General features: G+C 39.7%; 2 protein-coding genes across 2 annotated transcripts; one reads left to right on the forward strand and one right to left on the reverse strand.

Annotated features, from left to right (window-relative positions):
• The first annotated feature begins 3,334 nt into the window (after positions 1–3,334).
• gpatch4 (G patch domain containing 4) lies at positions 3,335–9,787 on the forward strand. The gene is made up of 8 exons (XM_084944762.1): positions 3,335–3,456; positions 5,759–5,837; positions 5,935–6,008; positions 6,099–6,191; positions 7,068–7,178; positions 7,777–7,892; positions 8,005–8,055; positions 8,150–9,787. The coding sequence occupies exons 2-8, from the start codon at positions 5,759–5,761 to the stop codon at positions 8,799–8,801; spliced, it is 1,176 nt and encodes a 391-aa protein (XP_084800888.1). The 5' UTR covers positions 3,335–3,456; the 3' UTR covers positions 8,802–9,787.
• An 84-nt stretch (positions 9,788–9,871) lies between these two features.
• Positions 9,872–16,094, reverse strand: LOC146378363 (uncharacterized). The gene is made up of 8 exons (XM_084944763.1): positions 15,787–16,094; positions 15,355–15,426; positions 14,444–14,515; positions 14,071–14,175; positions 12,364–12,558; positions 11,484–11,638; positions 11,261–11,376; positions 9,872–11,042 (listed from the first exon to the last, which is right to left on the reverse strand). Exons 1-8 carry the CDS (start codon positions 15,848–15,850, stop codon positions 10,895–10,897), a joined length of 927 nt encoding a protein of 308 aa, XP_084800889.1. The 5' UTR covers positions 15,851–16,094; the 3' UTR covers positions 9,872–10,894.
• Positions 16,095–16,481: the final 387 nt, after the last annotated feature.

A 16,481-nucleotide genomic window follows, 5' to 3' on the forward strand; every position in this document is an offset into this window, starting at 1 on the left:
TAAAAGCTCTCGCTAACACTTGGTGTGATCGGACAAAAGAGCCTAGAAACAGAAACCAGGCAGTTTGTCACATGTACTCACTCATATGGTATAGTCTTCAGTATCTCTGACTCCCTGTGAATGAACTGAAACTGAAAGTCCAAGAAGTCACTGCTTTGTTTGTTTTCTGAATTTTAAAAAGAAAATCAAACTAAGAGCTTCTGTCTGCTGTGAGATAACCACCTTCACAAACCCTTTGGCTGTACGTGCAAGTCTCTAGCATTGTATATGAAAGAAATTACACATTGACCAATATGTTATGTAAAAAACATAAATATTCGATGTAATAAATCTAGCTCTCCAAAATGTTGGCAACTATTGTAAAAGAAAAAAAAGAGTGTTTGTTTTATAATTAATATAAAGTCGATAGCTTTCCAGATGTGCAGAGGATGGATTATGTATAGATTAGACTGAGGATGCTGATGATGGAGATGTCAGACTGACAGCATGAAAAGCACTGACAGTGGCTGCAGTGGACACACCTCATTGTTTTAACCTTCAGTTTACAGTTTGCTCTTCTCCACAGCTGACTGAATGACCAACTACAGCACAGGCAAGACTGGTTGTTTGTCACACTGCCCCCTAGTGGTACATCATATATAGACTCTGCACATCAATGCAAAACAGGCAGTTTGTGACATTTACTCATTCATATGGTATATTCTTCAGTATCCCTGTCTGCCTGTGAATAAACTGAAACTGAAAGTCCAAGAAGTCACTGCTTTGATTGTTTTGCATTTTGAAAAGAATCAGACTAAGAGTTTCTGTCTGCTGTGAGATAACCACATTCACAAACCGTTTAGCTGTACGTGCAAGTCTCTAGCATTGTATATGAAAGAAATTACACATTTGCCAATATGTTTTGTAAATAACATAAATAAGATCTGCAGTGTAATAAATCTAGTCATCAGGACTGGCTTCACTTTTGAGAGTCAGGATGTTCATCCATCCTCTATAAATACTGTGTGACTGATCGATTCCTTCTGCAGTATTTGATGGTTAATAAATTCTTGTGTACGCATCATATAACCACGGTTAATGGTTACATGTGACGAAAAAGAAACCACCTGAACAATTATAAACAGATTTGTTTCTTTTATGTGTTGAACATGTAGTACAGTGAACATAGAAACAATTTATACTTACAGTGTAAAGTTACAATCTGCACAAATATATTAATACATAAATATGTACAAAATAGATACATTTGCAAATAAATGTGTAAACATATAAAAAGCATTAAAAAGTATAAAACAGATTAAAAAGTAAGTTTCTTTAGCTTGGAGTCAAACAATAAATGCTGAGTTGAATTCTCTCCTTCCTTTTTCTTCTATTTTTGACTTCGGTCTTTTGGGGGTCACTACAGCAGATTTCACCCAATCCCTGACATCCTGCCCGTCACACCAACCCTCTGCATGCTCTCCTTCACTAAAACTATCAATTGTCTCTGTGCTCTTTCTCTTTGCTGCTGATTTTTGGAGACTCTTTGTGTATCTTTCTGCATAAGCAATACCATTGCAAACAAACACAAATGCAGTACTCTAAAAAGGCTTCAGGTGTTTTAATCCTGAACTCTTTCCAATGGCCAGCAGGGCTTGACTCATATGATTCTCAGTCAGATTCACTCCACACTTGTCACATCGCTGTCTGCAGGGCTTTACTCCCAGTCAACTACCAGAGCTACTGTCTACAGACTTTTAGTCATGTATCTTCTCTTTCTTCACCAGTCTCTCACAGACAGCTGTGTAATAGCCTCCTGCTCCCCAAACAGTAGGCCAGCTGATAACCAGAGTGTTCAGGATGCCTGTTTCCCTCCTGCTGGGTGCTGACACAGATAAACAGCTCATGGATGGAGGCCTGTTGGAACAAACATCCTCACTGTGAGGAAACCAGTGCAGAGGCTAAATAAAATTGTTTCCTGCAGTCCCACAGAGTGGACACTGAGGGATGGCCGACATCATTTAAGCGTCGCTTTTAGCTTTCCCCAGTAAGGTCAGAAAAGGTATCTGAGGAACGCAAACATCTGCTGATGTGAAGCAATCCTGGGCGTAACTGCCTGTTACACCCGGCAAACATCATTCCCAACATTCAAGTCAATTTGGTTTCTTCATCCTGAAAACATGCTACTAGCAACTACAGCTGACGATCTCTGTCAGTTTTATGGTTAAGTTTCAGCTGCTGGTTGAAATATGATATCTAAATAGTCAGTGTTGATCAGTTTGTATGTAGAGAGAGGCAAAAAGCACTGTGTAGAGTAAAAAAAAAAATCTTTATTTGGAATTTTGAGTCCTCCCAGAGAGAAAAGGACTATCTGAAATTATTATCAGTAATATAGTAAATGCACAGTGCATGGTTTGGGGTATTTTGACAAGGTAATCTCATATAGGGAGATCTTGAATTGTTAATTCTTCTTTAAAAAACGTATTCATCAGAAAGGAGTGCAGCCATTAGTCAGTTTTTCCTCTGTGTGCAGGAATAAACCTGGAAAACATCTGTATTAATACCAATTTTTAAAATATGGCTCATTTTTGATGTCAGTAAGAGAACACATTTGCACCACCCCAGGTTTAACAATTGATTGTTTTCTTATTCTTTCTGGTATGTAATGCTGCCACCTACTGACACAGAGTCAGTCATTAACAACATCAACCCTGCATGACGTTGTTTGAAAGGCCACACACACACACACACACACACACACACACACACATAGAATACAACAGGTAAATTAAACTTAAAATCCTAGAAGCACTGAACTGATTTAATTTTGTAATAAAATGGTTACATTTGTGCTTCCATGTGGATCGTTTTCTGTTATTTTTCCATGTATGAAATGCTGATATTATGGCGTTTCCTGAACTTCCTCATTGAACTGGTTTTATTTATCTATGAATTTATTAATTTGGATAATCTTTTCATTTTCATCAGTGTGGTACTCTGATTGTAAATACACAGGTGTCATTTTCAAAACTTTGTTGATAACAAGTACATTCAAACAAACTGTGTAAACTGTGTAACCACATGTTTAGGGGACAAAGTGCCCATGAATACATAAGGACATGGAGGACAGAAGATTAATGAAATTTTGGGGTGACAGAGACATTAGACTATAACTATTTTTTGTTTGATTTTTTATGCATCATTTATTATGTATCTCTGCTGTGTGCTGTGATATAACAGATGTGAATACAGCAATTACTGGGTTTTTGTTTGTTTGTTTTGGTTCCTTTAATTTATGCACATGTTAATAAAGTTATTGGGGAAGGGGGGGGCACCGTCTCCCTTCCGTGACGTGTTTCCGGTGTCATGTCAGCGGTCTGCTGGCACCGCATGTTTACACTCTGATGCTCCTGCACGGTTCCAGTCCTCACGTTTTTCAGTGAAACAGTTCGACAGAAACAAACGAGTCAAACGGAGGTTTGTGGACTTGTTATCTCTGTTGTATCGCTGAAGGTTCGGGAAACATTGGTCTAGAAACGGCCGTGAACATCGAGGTGTTTAACGCTAGCTGTTAGCTCGTCCAGTGTAGATTTAAAGAGCGAAACCGGTTCAGTTAGCATCCCAGGAAAATGCGCAAATTCACCAGTTTTAACTTCACTCTTAAACCTGCTCAGGTCCTGAGATCTGCTTTAAACCTCTCTGCAGTTACACGGCAGGTTATAAGAGAAGCAGACTGGTTTTATAGGCTAACCGTGCGCGACATGTCTCAATATCTTGGCTAAAACGATTCCTTTAAAATATATTGGATGTATAAAACATTTGAAAAGTCTTTAGATTAACAGTCAGAAACACAAAGTCACGTGACTTTTATTTCTGTTGCACGTTTCAAACCGGAGTTGACTCAAACTGCTCTCCATCAAATACGTCGATACACCAAGTCTCCAAAAACACAGATAATCAGTGTAATTAATAGGAAATGAGAAATCGGAGCTTTTTTTAAAAGTTATCACTAATGAAGTAAAATCTGCGAATGAAAACAAGAACTGACTAACAAAAGCAATAAGAAAATGTTTGCTGTGGACAAAAAGCGCAATCAGACTCTTTATGAGGGAGGTGGAGTAGTCAGAGCTGAAAGGCAATAATAGGGAAGGTCTCGTCTCCTTTAGGTTTTAGGGAGATAGATGGGTCTGTATATTCATAACACTGCAGCTGTTGTACAGAAAGAACAGTAGACAGGACCCTGTAAAACTCACCAGTCACAATACATACAGGCCACGAGGCCAGGCGCAGACATACAGAGCGAGCTTGGATTTTCAAGTCCATCCATCCATCCATTCGCTTCTGCTTATCCTTAAGCGGATTTTCATGTCATTATTTTTATTATTCAGACATCAAGGAAAAGTATCAGAGATTTTTGCACAAACTTACTGAAATTGATCTTAAGTGATCGAATGCACAGATGTGTGTTTGTGACTGACCTGCTCTCTGGGTGCCATTTATTTTTCAACCATTACCTGAAAATCTTAATCTATTCTCTCCATCACTCCTCCACCTCTCCTGTCTGCTACCCTGGGTGATTTGTCTTACACCAAGTGAGGAAAAGAAGTAGGACTGGGCGATATGGCCTAAAATTCACATCTCAATATTTTTTAGCTGGATGGCGATACACGATATATATCTCGATATTTTTTAAAGCCATTAAATAAGAACAAACAGAGAGTTCTTAGTCTAAGCTGAGTCCCAGATGTCACACAGGCACTTTTATTCACATACAGATGTACATGAAAAAATTACTCAGAAATAAATTATCAGCATTTATTAAATAATAATGCTCTATAAATAAAAGAAAACAGTGTTGTTTTTGTGCATAACAAAAAGCTCACAACTGTGCAGTCAAAATGTAAACTAACAGACGCTGAGCATAATAACAAAGACAGATTTCACAGCTGCTCTGTTCCCAACTTCTACTGCGTGACTGACAGCATGGAGTTTGAAATCCTCTTCGTAACCGTGTCTCTTACAGGTGCCCTTTGTGGTCCTTATACACACACACTACGGTAATATTACGTTGAAGCACAGTACGTATCACTCCGCGAGGCTTCTGACTACGCTAGCCGTAATGCTCCGACAAACCATCAAGCGGTGCAGCTTCGTAGCTTAGAAAAGTCGTACTAAAGCATTTTTGACAGATTGCTGAGCGCCGTGTAGCACATAAAATCGGTTCGCGGTCAGTAAGGAGAACTCAAACATGTCATACTGTCGATTTTTGAGAAAATGACAGCATTTTAATGTAAGGTTATAGTCCGAAAAATACGGTATACGAGTTCTGTAAGGTGGTTTGTTTCGGGGCAGGACACAGTTTCACACATTCTTCATTTTGCACTTTATGGCACACATCTCTTATCTCGTATAAAAATATATCGATATATTTAAAAACTCGATATATCGCCCAGTCCTAAAAGGAAGGTAGACATTACATATTATTTCTGATAGGAAGTGTGGGAGAGGGAGTCCTGCAGCATCACACCATGGATGCTGTGCTGAGAGCATCCAAACATACAGCCATGATCTCATCCCAGCAGGGAATCAACTAGACAAGTTACATGTAAAAGAACATCGCACTTTGTACTAAGAACACACACTAGGTTTTCTCTGCATACTTAACTGTTTTAAGGGTTTAAGTTACTCAGGTGTAACATGGCTTTTATTTATCAAATGTCCAGAAATACAAAAAAAGAATTGAATGGGTTTGCTTATATTTAACTGTGTCTGTGTGCAGATGGCTGAGGTCGTTCAAGAGAAAAGTCGTGGCTTGAAGTTTGCGGAGCAGCAGCTCCTTCGGCACGGCTGGGAGCACGGTAACATACTTTGAACTTCTTCATTCAGACATTAAAGCGGCGCTCGTGAGGGTCGGAGCTCAGGTGCAGGAGTCTGATCGGCGCTTTCTCTCCTCAGGTAAAGGACTGGGACGAGCTGAAAACGGCATATCGGAGGCCATCAAGGTGAAAGTGAAGTGTGACAAAGGAGGAGTAAGTGCTGTTTGTCTTTATGCAGCAGACGCTTGTGTTGACGCTAAAACAGGTTTAAGCTGAGAGGGCCATTTACATTTCTTCTGCAAGGTTGGCCATAAAGAAGGGGAGCAGTTCACCTTCCACTGGTGGGATCATGTCTTCAATAAAGCCTCCTCCAGCCTGCAGGTGGAGTCTGATCAAGTAGGTCGCTCATTTGTTTTATTTTTTAGGTTTTGCTCGTACTTATTTATTTAGCTCGTCCACCTGAGTGCAGCTGGGTTTTTTTGCTTTGGCTGCTCAGTGTGAGAATATTTTCAGGAGTTTAGGAGCAGTTTGACGTTTCAGAGCACCAATTCAATTCAATTCAATTTTATTTATATAGCGCCAAATCACAACAAAAGTCGCCTTAAGGCGCTTCATAGATACAGAGAAAAACCCAACAATCATATGACCCCCTATGAGCAAGCACTTTGGCGACAGTGGGAAGGAAAAACTCCCTTTTAACAGGAAGAAACCTCCGGCAGAACCAGGCTCAGGGAGGGGCGGCCATCTGCTGCGACCGGTTGGGGTGAGAGAAGGAAGACAGGATAAAAGACATGCTGTGGAAGAGAGACAGAGGTTAATAACAGATATGATTCAATGCAGAGAGGTCTATTAATACATAGTGAGTGAGAAAGGTGACTGGAAAGGAAAAACTCAATGCATCATGGGAATCCCCCGGCAGCCTACGTCTATTGCAGCATAACTAAGGGAGGATTCAGGGTCACCTGGTCCAGCCCTAACTATATGCTTTAGCAAAAAGGAAAGTTTGAAGCCTAATCTTAAAAGTAGAGATAGTTTCTGTCTCCCGAATCCAAACTGGAAGCTGGTTCCACAGAAGAGGGGCCTGAAAACTGAAGGCTCTGCCTCCCATTCTACTTTTAAATACTCTAGCACCACCTCTGAGGAATTGATGGAAGCTGCAACAAGGCCCAGACTCAGTTTAACGTTCACATCAGTTCCATTCAGGCTCCGAGTGGAAGCAGCTGGTTTGTTCACTTACACAGCGTTAACGTGTTTCCTGGTTTTCTGATGCAGAATGGGATTAAGCTGAAGAAGACTGCAGAAGAAGAGGATGGGATGATCTCCAATAAAAAGCCGAGGAAAGCGACACTGGCTAAAGATAAGCTGTATGGATGCTTTGTCAAGGTAATTGTTTGCTGTCTTTCAGCTGCATGTCCGTTCTTGTTGTACTTACTGCAGTTCAGTCATCAGACTGCTTGCCACTCATTGCTGGTCACTGGCGTTACGCGATGAGTCATGAGAGCGTCTCGTTCAGGAAAATCAAAATCGCCAATTTTGAAACTGAGAGAAATGGCTCCAACAATGCTGCGGTCCCCAAATCTGACCGAGCAGCAGGTATGCCGTCGCCTCGACCTCCACCTTTGTTGTAGCGTTCGTGTGCGATTGCAGAAACTGAGTGGACATGACGAAAAGTACAAAGAAATGTAAAAATGTTCGCACCCCAAAAACTGACCGTAACAAAGAGCAGGAACCCGGCTGGCACCGCTTATAAAACACGGGGACACGACCACACAGTAACAGCAAAAGCATAAACAGCGTCAACGACGTCGGCCATTTATGTAGTTCACATCGTAGGCTCTGCAAAGTTTCCCCACAGAAGTCTAAAGCGGGCCTTACAGTGGGACATTACGGCACTTTTGTGCATGACATGGACACTTATTGTGTTTTTAAATGTAGTTTATTTTATTCACACAAACAAACAAACGCCTGGCTCTTCTTTCAGTCTGCCACGCTGCTGTCTGGTCAGGAGCAGCCAGAGCCGAAGGCCTCCAGCTCTGATGACAGCAGCAGCTCTGATGAGGAGGATGAGCAGAGGATGGATCTCTCCAGCACCACCAAGTAAGACAAACATTCACAACATCTGATCTCATCAGCAACTGAGACTTGGAATTGTATTCGGACCTTTTATCTGAGAAGTTACATCGTGAGGTTTCTGTCTGACTCTCTGCAGGCTGTCTGACACTGATCTTATGAAGGTTTGTGGAGGACGCACAGCTCACAAGTAAGATGATACGATTTGTAGAATTCAACATGGAAAAAACATCAAAGAACTGTAAAAAAGCATAACCCAGTTTTCTGTGCTTCTGTTATTTTAGGGGAGCCAGGCACGGCTTGACCATGAGCGCCAAGTTAGCCAGGCTGGAGCAGCAGGAGGCCGAGTTCATGGCCAAGTATGGAAAGAAGAACCAACCAGCAAGTGCTCCTCCTCCAGCCTCCTGTTTAGAGACGCAGGAGGAGATGACGGCAAGCAGAAAAAAGATGAAAATGAATGAGAAGAGTAGTGATGAAGTGTGTGAAACTCCCACAACAGATGTTCAACCTAAAAAGAAAAAGAAGAAGAAGGAAAAGAGGAGCGCTGATCCCGAGGAAAGAACTGATGAGGATTTGATCCATGTAGAAAACTGTGAGGCAGACGATTCGCACAAGAAGAAGAAGAAGCAAAAGAAGAAGAACAAAGTGGAGGAGAACAGAGTCGAAGAGACGCATTCACCGGCTGCAGAGAGCGAGGAGATGACTGCTGAGATGCATGCTGACGAGGGCAAGAAGAAGAAGAAATCCTCTAAACCCCCAAAGGAAAATGACAGTGACTGTAAGGAGTCTAGCCAATCAAATCACACAGGACTGGAGGACTCAGACGTCACAGAGTCAACAGGGAAGAAAAGGAAAAAGTGCAAAAAGGACAAAACATGTGCAGATGAGGAGGCTCCTCCTCCTCTGAAGAGGAAGAAGAAGAAGTCTAAAGACTAGTGTGTGATTAGCTGGGAATCTACTTCCATGTCTGAAGAGGACGTGCTTCCCAGTGTACTCGTCTGTGGTGCTAATCATCAATGTCGACCAGCAAATATAAACAGGAAGCACTTTGCACCCATTTATTCTTCTTACAAGTCCACATGGCAGAAATGTTAGCATGATCCTTTGACATGACCGGAATAAACGAGTGAAATTGTGGTTTAAAAAAAAAAATCAGCTGAGGTTTCATGTGAGTGCTTCCTGTTTAGCTTTGCTTAGTCGATATTAGAGGAACTCGGTGAGTTACAGTCTAAACATGGACTGTAAAGGAATTTTGGATGTTTTCAGCAAACTGGAAAACATCTTTAACTACATCCAGCAGGTGAAGCTCATTACAAGCCCGATGCTGTTTAGACAAGTTGATGATGATTTTTTTTAAAGATTGCCTTTATAACATGAAATGTGCCCTAAATAATCCATCACAACCAGACGTGGCTTTTCTAACCTAACAGCGATTATAGCTGGAGTCAGTTTAGTTGTTCTGGGAGGTAAACATGAAATACAAAGAATCTTTTTACAAGCTCCCTTTGACGGAGACCCCAGCTGTGTTGTGTTTTTACAGTACTGGTGCAGGACGTGGAGTATTGTGACACATGCTGGTTTTATATGCAAATTAAATGATCAGACTCAGCAGACTTTTGTACTTTTGATTCTTTTATTTAAAATTGTCTTTGTTTTAAACAACAAAGTAAACAAATATACAATATTTTTGTATCTTTTGTAGGAATTAGAAAATATTCATGTGCATAGATCATTTGCAGAGTTTTAGTCACCTGACAGGTGTGTCAGCATGTTCCTGGGACAAGACGCACACACTTGTGACAGATGTAAACTTTGATGAGATTCTTGTTTCCTGAGCTGTAATGTTGATTAGCTGTAAGCTTTTTTTTGTGAAGATGATAGAAAATAAAATAGTTCCTACATTAAAACGCCTAAACAAGGAATTTGTTTCCCTTCTTGAGTAACCACGAGTGATCTCTAAAAAGAGATGTTGCTGCTGAGTTTTTCAAATGTTTTTCAGCACCACAAGGTGAGTCACATGTACTTCCACTGTATTTAAGAGAAAGCAGATGTGTCTTCAGTGGATATCTGGAAAACCTGGCAACTCTAACCCAGATGGATAAATAGCACTACAGGCCAGAGGGGGAAAAGATTTTTGGGTGAACTGTTCCTTTAATCAAGATGTGAGAAGAATGCATCCATGGTAACAACAAAAAATGACCCTTTTGCCTTCAATTCGAACCAAATATCTTGGTTCGAGTCACCAATGCCAAAGATTAAAAAACTGAATAGTAGAATAAATGTCTTTTTATGATCTTTTGGATCATTTTATTAATTAAATATATGTTCGACCTTCATTTACCTGAGTTTCAACATCAGTGTTGGTTGTGATTTAAATATTTCTTTAAACTGACAGCTCAGTGGGTGTTCAGATGCTGAGCACTATCCTCACTTCACTATTAAAAGTAACAAAAGGGTCAGGAGCTTTTTAAAAAAAAATTTAAAAAAAAAATCTTGTTGAGTCGACCCTTTGTCATTGCTACAGTGGCTCAGAAAAATCCTTAAAGTGTTACTGTATCTCAAATTTCTTCCTAGATGAATCAAAAAGTTAAAAAGATAAATATGCCTGTTGAACATGTGAAGTGCAGTGACTGTCTTTCCATCAAAAAGGGCTTTAAAACATCTGCATCATGCTGTTATTTTAAATAGATGATTAACAAAACCCCAAAACTTTTCCTTGAACCGCCGTCACTTTACAACAGAGACCGATGGAGACAGTGTTGAGGTTGACACAGGATGGAACTTGCAACATGAATTATGTAATCAATACATGCAATGTTGCTCGGTGTAAAAGTACAGTGTTGCGTTATTTCTGCTTTTTGGCGGCACACACACTGTTCTGCTCAAAGTCTGTTTTCATAAATAGTTGCAGCAGCTGAAAAACTACAAGTTCTCCATCCTCCATTATAAAGATGAGAAACAAATAATGCAGACAGTATCTGGAGCATGGATGGCAACGTGGAAGAGCACACAGAGAACAGCAGCTGGAACTAAGTGGACAAAAGCAGGGCGTCTATCTCACAGATGAATTTGTTCTCAAAGATACTGCCTGCTTTGACCCAGCTTTTTGTGGCATTCGTCCCAGGGATGATCAGCACATATGAGACTGAAGTGTCTGACATCTCGTTCACCCAGTAACTATAAAAGCAGGACATGAACGTCAGCATGTGTAAAAACATCCCAAATATTTTATTTCTGTATAATTTCTTTCATAATGCATCTTCTTTTACTGAAATCACTTTATCCAATATTATTATTATTGGCATATAAATCACAATATTATTTTATCATTAATCATTCAGTCATTCCCACCACTGCTGTAACTTTTTTCTGTAGCTGTAAGACAGTTTTCTTACCTCAGCGTGTCATTGTGTCCATCAATCCAGACCCAGTTATTTGCTATCTTCTGTAACCCAATAAAGTATCCGTGATGTATACTATAGTAATATGTTATGTGTCTACTGAGAAATTCCTGTGGGTCATATCATTCGTCATTCAGTGACATTTATGAATTATCATCAGTTATGTAAGAAAATATCATGGCTGTAATTGTGTTGTGGTCTTGTTGTTAGGGCTCACCTGCTCTTCGAGATCGTCAACAACAACCAGATCTGCAGCTTTGCGTTTGCAATAATCTCGGCTTTGCCTCCAAGTTTTCCAGGGGGCGCTCTCATTGTAAAACAGGTAGCACTTGTTCTTAAATAGGATCCAGCCACTGCGGCATGGCTGGCACTCTGCAAGGAGATTAGAAACTAGACTCAATGTAGGCTCATTAACAACATTATCAAATTTCGTTACGTAGAAAAAAAGCTAAAAGATTCACACTGTTTTCTTTTCTACTTTCCATTTTAAAGTAGCTTTGATGAGTCGTTCTCTGGAAACAATGAGAACACAGAGATTCCTTGATTTTGCTAATGAGAAATTCTTAAGTTTCCCTTAAACTTAATGGTCAGTGGATCCTTAGTTTTAGAGAAAGGCAAAAGACAGTGAGGTGCTGGTTTGCTTTATTGTTTTTAGTGTGGCAAATATGCATCTATGTGTTATCGCATGTTGGGTGAGCCGTTCACTCCTGAGAATTGTAACAAAGATGAGGGACATACTGCCAACTGATGCGCAGGGGTTGAAGGTCAGTTCAAAGGAGAACAGATTCCATGTGCGGTAAAGTCAAAATAAATTGTTGCAAATTTTAGATGATATTTGAGGCTCTTTACATAACGGACCTGTTTTGCTGTTTATTTAAATACTGGCTGCTGTGTTTTCCTGGGTTTTGTGACCAGTTCAAATCATCTCTCCCAACCTGCACACTTACTTGTTTTGTTGTTTTCTATTTAAATTTGTCACATAAATTCTCCGTTCATACTCTCATGGCTCTATCATACTGTTGATCATCTTCAGCTCCTAATAAATTTTGACATAGGAAGCTTATTAATTTTTGAGGCAAGCACAATGAAGCACTCACGTTTATTAGGACAGTAATCTTTTACTGGAAAGTTATCAAACTTCAGGATGGCTTCCAGCGTCCGGTTGAGATTGTCTCTCTCTCTTCTCAGCTCCTGAGTTTTATTGTCTGAGATTTCCTTCTCCATGGCCAGCCGCTGATGTTCTGCTGTGAGGTTACTGAGGTTTGCTGCCTGTACCTTAAATAGCAAACTCACTGTGAAGGAGAGAAGACAGCACAGCACTCATCATCACAGCCGACCAATGAGGGTTCACATCCAGTCCTAACAGAGGAGCCTTCTCTTCCTGTCTTCATTGTGCGACAAAGCTGAAGACACCAAACACACTAAAACATGAATGTATTATAAAATGTTTTTTTTTAACCACCAGTAGAAGGTAATAAATAGTAAAAAGGAAAATTAGCCTTAAATTAAAATCCAGGCACTAGAGGTACAGAAAGTTCGAGTAACAAGTAATAAAATGCAGTTTCGTATTTTAGTGGGAAAGAGATTAAAAAAAAAAAAGGTTCAGGTTATATGGGGAAAAATTAATCTCTGTTTTTTTAAGCCACCTTTATAAACAGCTTTGAAGGTTTTTCCACATACAGTGAATATGTAATGAGTACTTTTAACTAACTGATCCACAAACAACCATTAAATCATGACAGAAGCTAAGTAGGAATAAATATGTGTTAGAAATTAACAGGGTTTGCACAGGGAGGAGGATGGGGTGGATGAATTTCAGGCTACGTCCACACTAGCCCAGATAGATTTGAAAACGGCATTTTCATCTGAAAAGGCTCCACGTCCACACTAGCATTTTCAGTCATTTTCACAGAGTTGTGAAAAGTTTCTCAGTGTTCACACATTTTTGCAGCTAACCAATCCTTTCTTTTTTCATTGCCACATCACATGATGCCTATAATGAAAACAAACCACATATATGGTTGTTTAGGCTGGACTTATAGAACCATTACTTCCTTCTTTCACTCTTTAATGTCACTGTCGTTACTCACAGCAGCAGGTCGAGTTTTTCATAAAGCTTCACTATGTAACTTCAAGCCTAAAAATCACCCCAAATTAGCCAAGTTTCGTTTACTCAGGAATACTACTACTACTACTAACAATAATTATAATACACCTTTTGTTCATAAAACTTCAGAAATAACATGAGGTTCTGCAGTGTTCTGTAAGGTTATTGTGGACTGCTCAGAAACAATAACTTAACACTTAAATCACACATCAGATCTTCAAGAATAATTCAAAAATCTTTACTGGCATTTATAATGTAATGTGATGTAAAGCAAACTGCATAACAGCTGGCCCTGAAAACTCAAAACCATCAAACCTTTGATGGTTTAAAAACACCAAATATCAAAGTAAAATTCTTTGAACAGAACCAACACTAAACAGAGAATTAGAAAATCGATGCACAAAAATATTTTATTTACTTAAAATAAAAATGAAAGCTAGACTTTTGGGAGAACATGAGAACTAAATGTAACAAAAAGTTGAAAATACGATGAAAACTGTCTTTATTTATTTTTTATTTCTATTTTTTGGTCAAATTTGTGACTCAGCAGCTTTCACATGGTGTTGTCTTTGTATTGTAATATCTGCCCCTGTTAATTACCCTCCATATTATAATAATTAAGAAAGGTAAACAAACAGTGAAACTAATAAAAAAAAACCCAGCTGAAACGAGTTTGGTGTGCTGAACTCAGACTTACTGTAGATGATGGCGATGATGCCCACCAGCAGGAGGACACAAAGTATCTCCAAACATGCCAGCAGTAGACGGAAATTGGAGCATGCAGCTGCTTTGCCTTCTGCTTCTAATGAGAAATTTGACGTCATTATTATGAGAAACTGTCACATGGACTTTTACTGTTGTGTGATGCTGCAGCAAGCTCATTCCTTTGCTCGTGTGTTGTCTGTTTTCTTAGGCTTTGTTGTGTTAGCCTCTCAGGACCACTGAGGCACCAGATGTTCATGTCAGATGTTGTCAGAGACATACAGGTAGTGAATACATTTGTTCCACTGATGGTCTAAAACATTTTGCTGCTAAATTAGTGAAGATGAAAAAGGGATTTTATAACTTACCAGGTGCAGGAGGAGGACCAGCAGGCGCTTTAGATTTAACTTCAGAATAAATGGCTGGGTCCTCGTTTTTTTCTGGAAGATAGAAATAACTAAAAGAATGGACTCATAGAGATGAGTTTGACTACAACACAACCCACAGAATTACAAAATGCGCAGTCATGTGTCATTAAAGCATAGCATTGATCTCTTAGCTCGCTCTATGTTCCCCTTTTCTTTCCTTCTCCTTCCCCTCACACACCACACTCTGCAAAATCACCATTGTTAAATTAACACAGTGAGTTTTAAACCTAACACTAGAAAAGCGTCTATATGTGTTGACTCCTTTAACTGTTAAATGAACACTTTTGAAAGTGAACTGCTTGTCCACCACTACTATGTTCGTTAGGTTAGCCTCCACTGGTTTGTAGCTAGAAGTCTCACTGGATCTGTTCCAACAAAACACAGTATTTTATTCTATGTTATCTTATTCTATTCCATTGTTTTTCTTAATTATTCCTGCTTGTAACTTTGCACTGTTCACTTCCTGCCGTGACCCAACAAATTTCCCATGTGAGGACTAAAAAAGGTTTATCTTATCCTATCTTATCTCTTATACTGTGCCGACCACTGGGTTATGGCGTTCCATGTATGTCCTGCCTGCTAGCATCTTGCACCCTGCAGTTATGTGCTGGATGTCTGAGGGGCATCTTTACACAGGCTGCACCTGGGATGTTGCCTGGTGTGACAGACCCCAGCCTCTATGGATTTTGTACTACTCAAGACTTGCCTTAGTCTCTGCAGGTGGTTGCAGTATTTCTGCATTACTTGTGTTGGTCTGTTTTCTCAGGCTGTGTCATTGTCAAATACAGAAAGTTTAAAGCATGAATTTGCTTTGTTGTTCATGTAATATCTGCATGAATGTTATAACTTACCAGGTGTAGGAGGAGGACCAGCAGGCGCTTTAGATTTAACTTCAGAATAAATGGTTGAGTCCTCGATTTTTTTCTAGAAGACACAAATGACTGAATGCAGGGATTCATACCAACAAGTCTGACATGTGTGCCATGTGCTATTTTTCAAACTAGCTTTATCACATCATTTATGATAAAGCCAAACAATGTGATAAACTCAAAAAGATAAGTCTGAGCTCATGACTTGGCGTATTAATATAGAAATGTTGTGCTTTGTAGTGATTTGAATGTCTCCGAATTTTATTGAAAAATAATCTTTTTGTTGTTTTTAAAGAAAAACAGGAAAATATGATGTGAACAGAGCAGCGTTCTTTCATCAGGGAACTTCACAAAGATATAAACAGTCAGACTTATCAGTGAATCATTTTTGAATGAAGGAGGAGAGTAACTTACCTTTTGTTAGTGAAGCACCAGTTTTGAAAACCACTGTGGAATAATTGACTTCTTCCTCCATCATTAAAAGCCAAATTGCCTTCAGCGCAAAGAAAACTAAAACTGGCCTCAACAGGAACAGACTGTTAAAAGAATGTTACTGACACCCTACCCACATGCCCAAAACGATACGAAATCCCAGCAGTAACTGGCACAGAACAAACCCGCGGTTCCTCTTCCTATAACTCCTCAATGTGTTCATACGCATGCCTGATCTTGGAATTATGTTGCTTCCGTAACACACCGTTACGCTAAGAGCAGTTAACACATTTGGGCTTTAACCCAACAATCCAACCTGTCACATATATGTCTGGTGCAACGTCCGAGTTGTTTCTTAACTGATGATCGATGTCGTTGTGAGACATCGTGTTAGGTGAAAACGTTGTGATGAAAAATGTCTGTCACAGTACGAAAAAGGAAGAGGCAAGTGATCGCAATTTTTGCAACTCGTCTGGCCCAAGGAGCAGTGAGACTCTGCAGTGGTGAGGTGTCTGTCATCACTGCACCTCATAAAGAAATATTAATCAAACCTTCACACAGTAATCATGGATCTTCAGCCAAACCGTTGTCCTGATGTAATGAACAATATTCAATTCACACTATTTAGCAAATTTATTGACTTAACATTCCTCAAAATGATGACAAAAGAACTCCAT

This window comes from Perissodus microlepis, chromosome 11, assembly GCF_051167445.1.
Source record: "Perissodus microlepis isolate ML-2025 ecotype Zambia chromosome 11, ASM5116744v1, whole genome shotgun sequence".
In the NCBI taxonomy this organism is placed as follows: Eukaryota; Metazoa; Chordata; class Actinopteri; order Cichliformes; family Cichlidae; genus Perissodus; species Perissodus microlepis.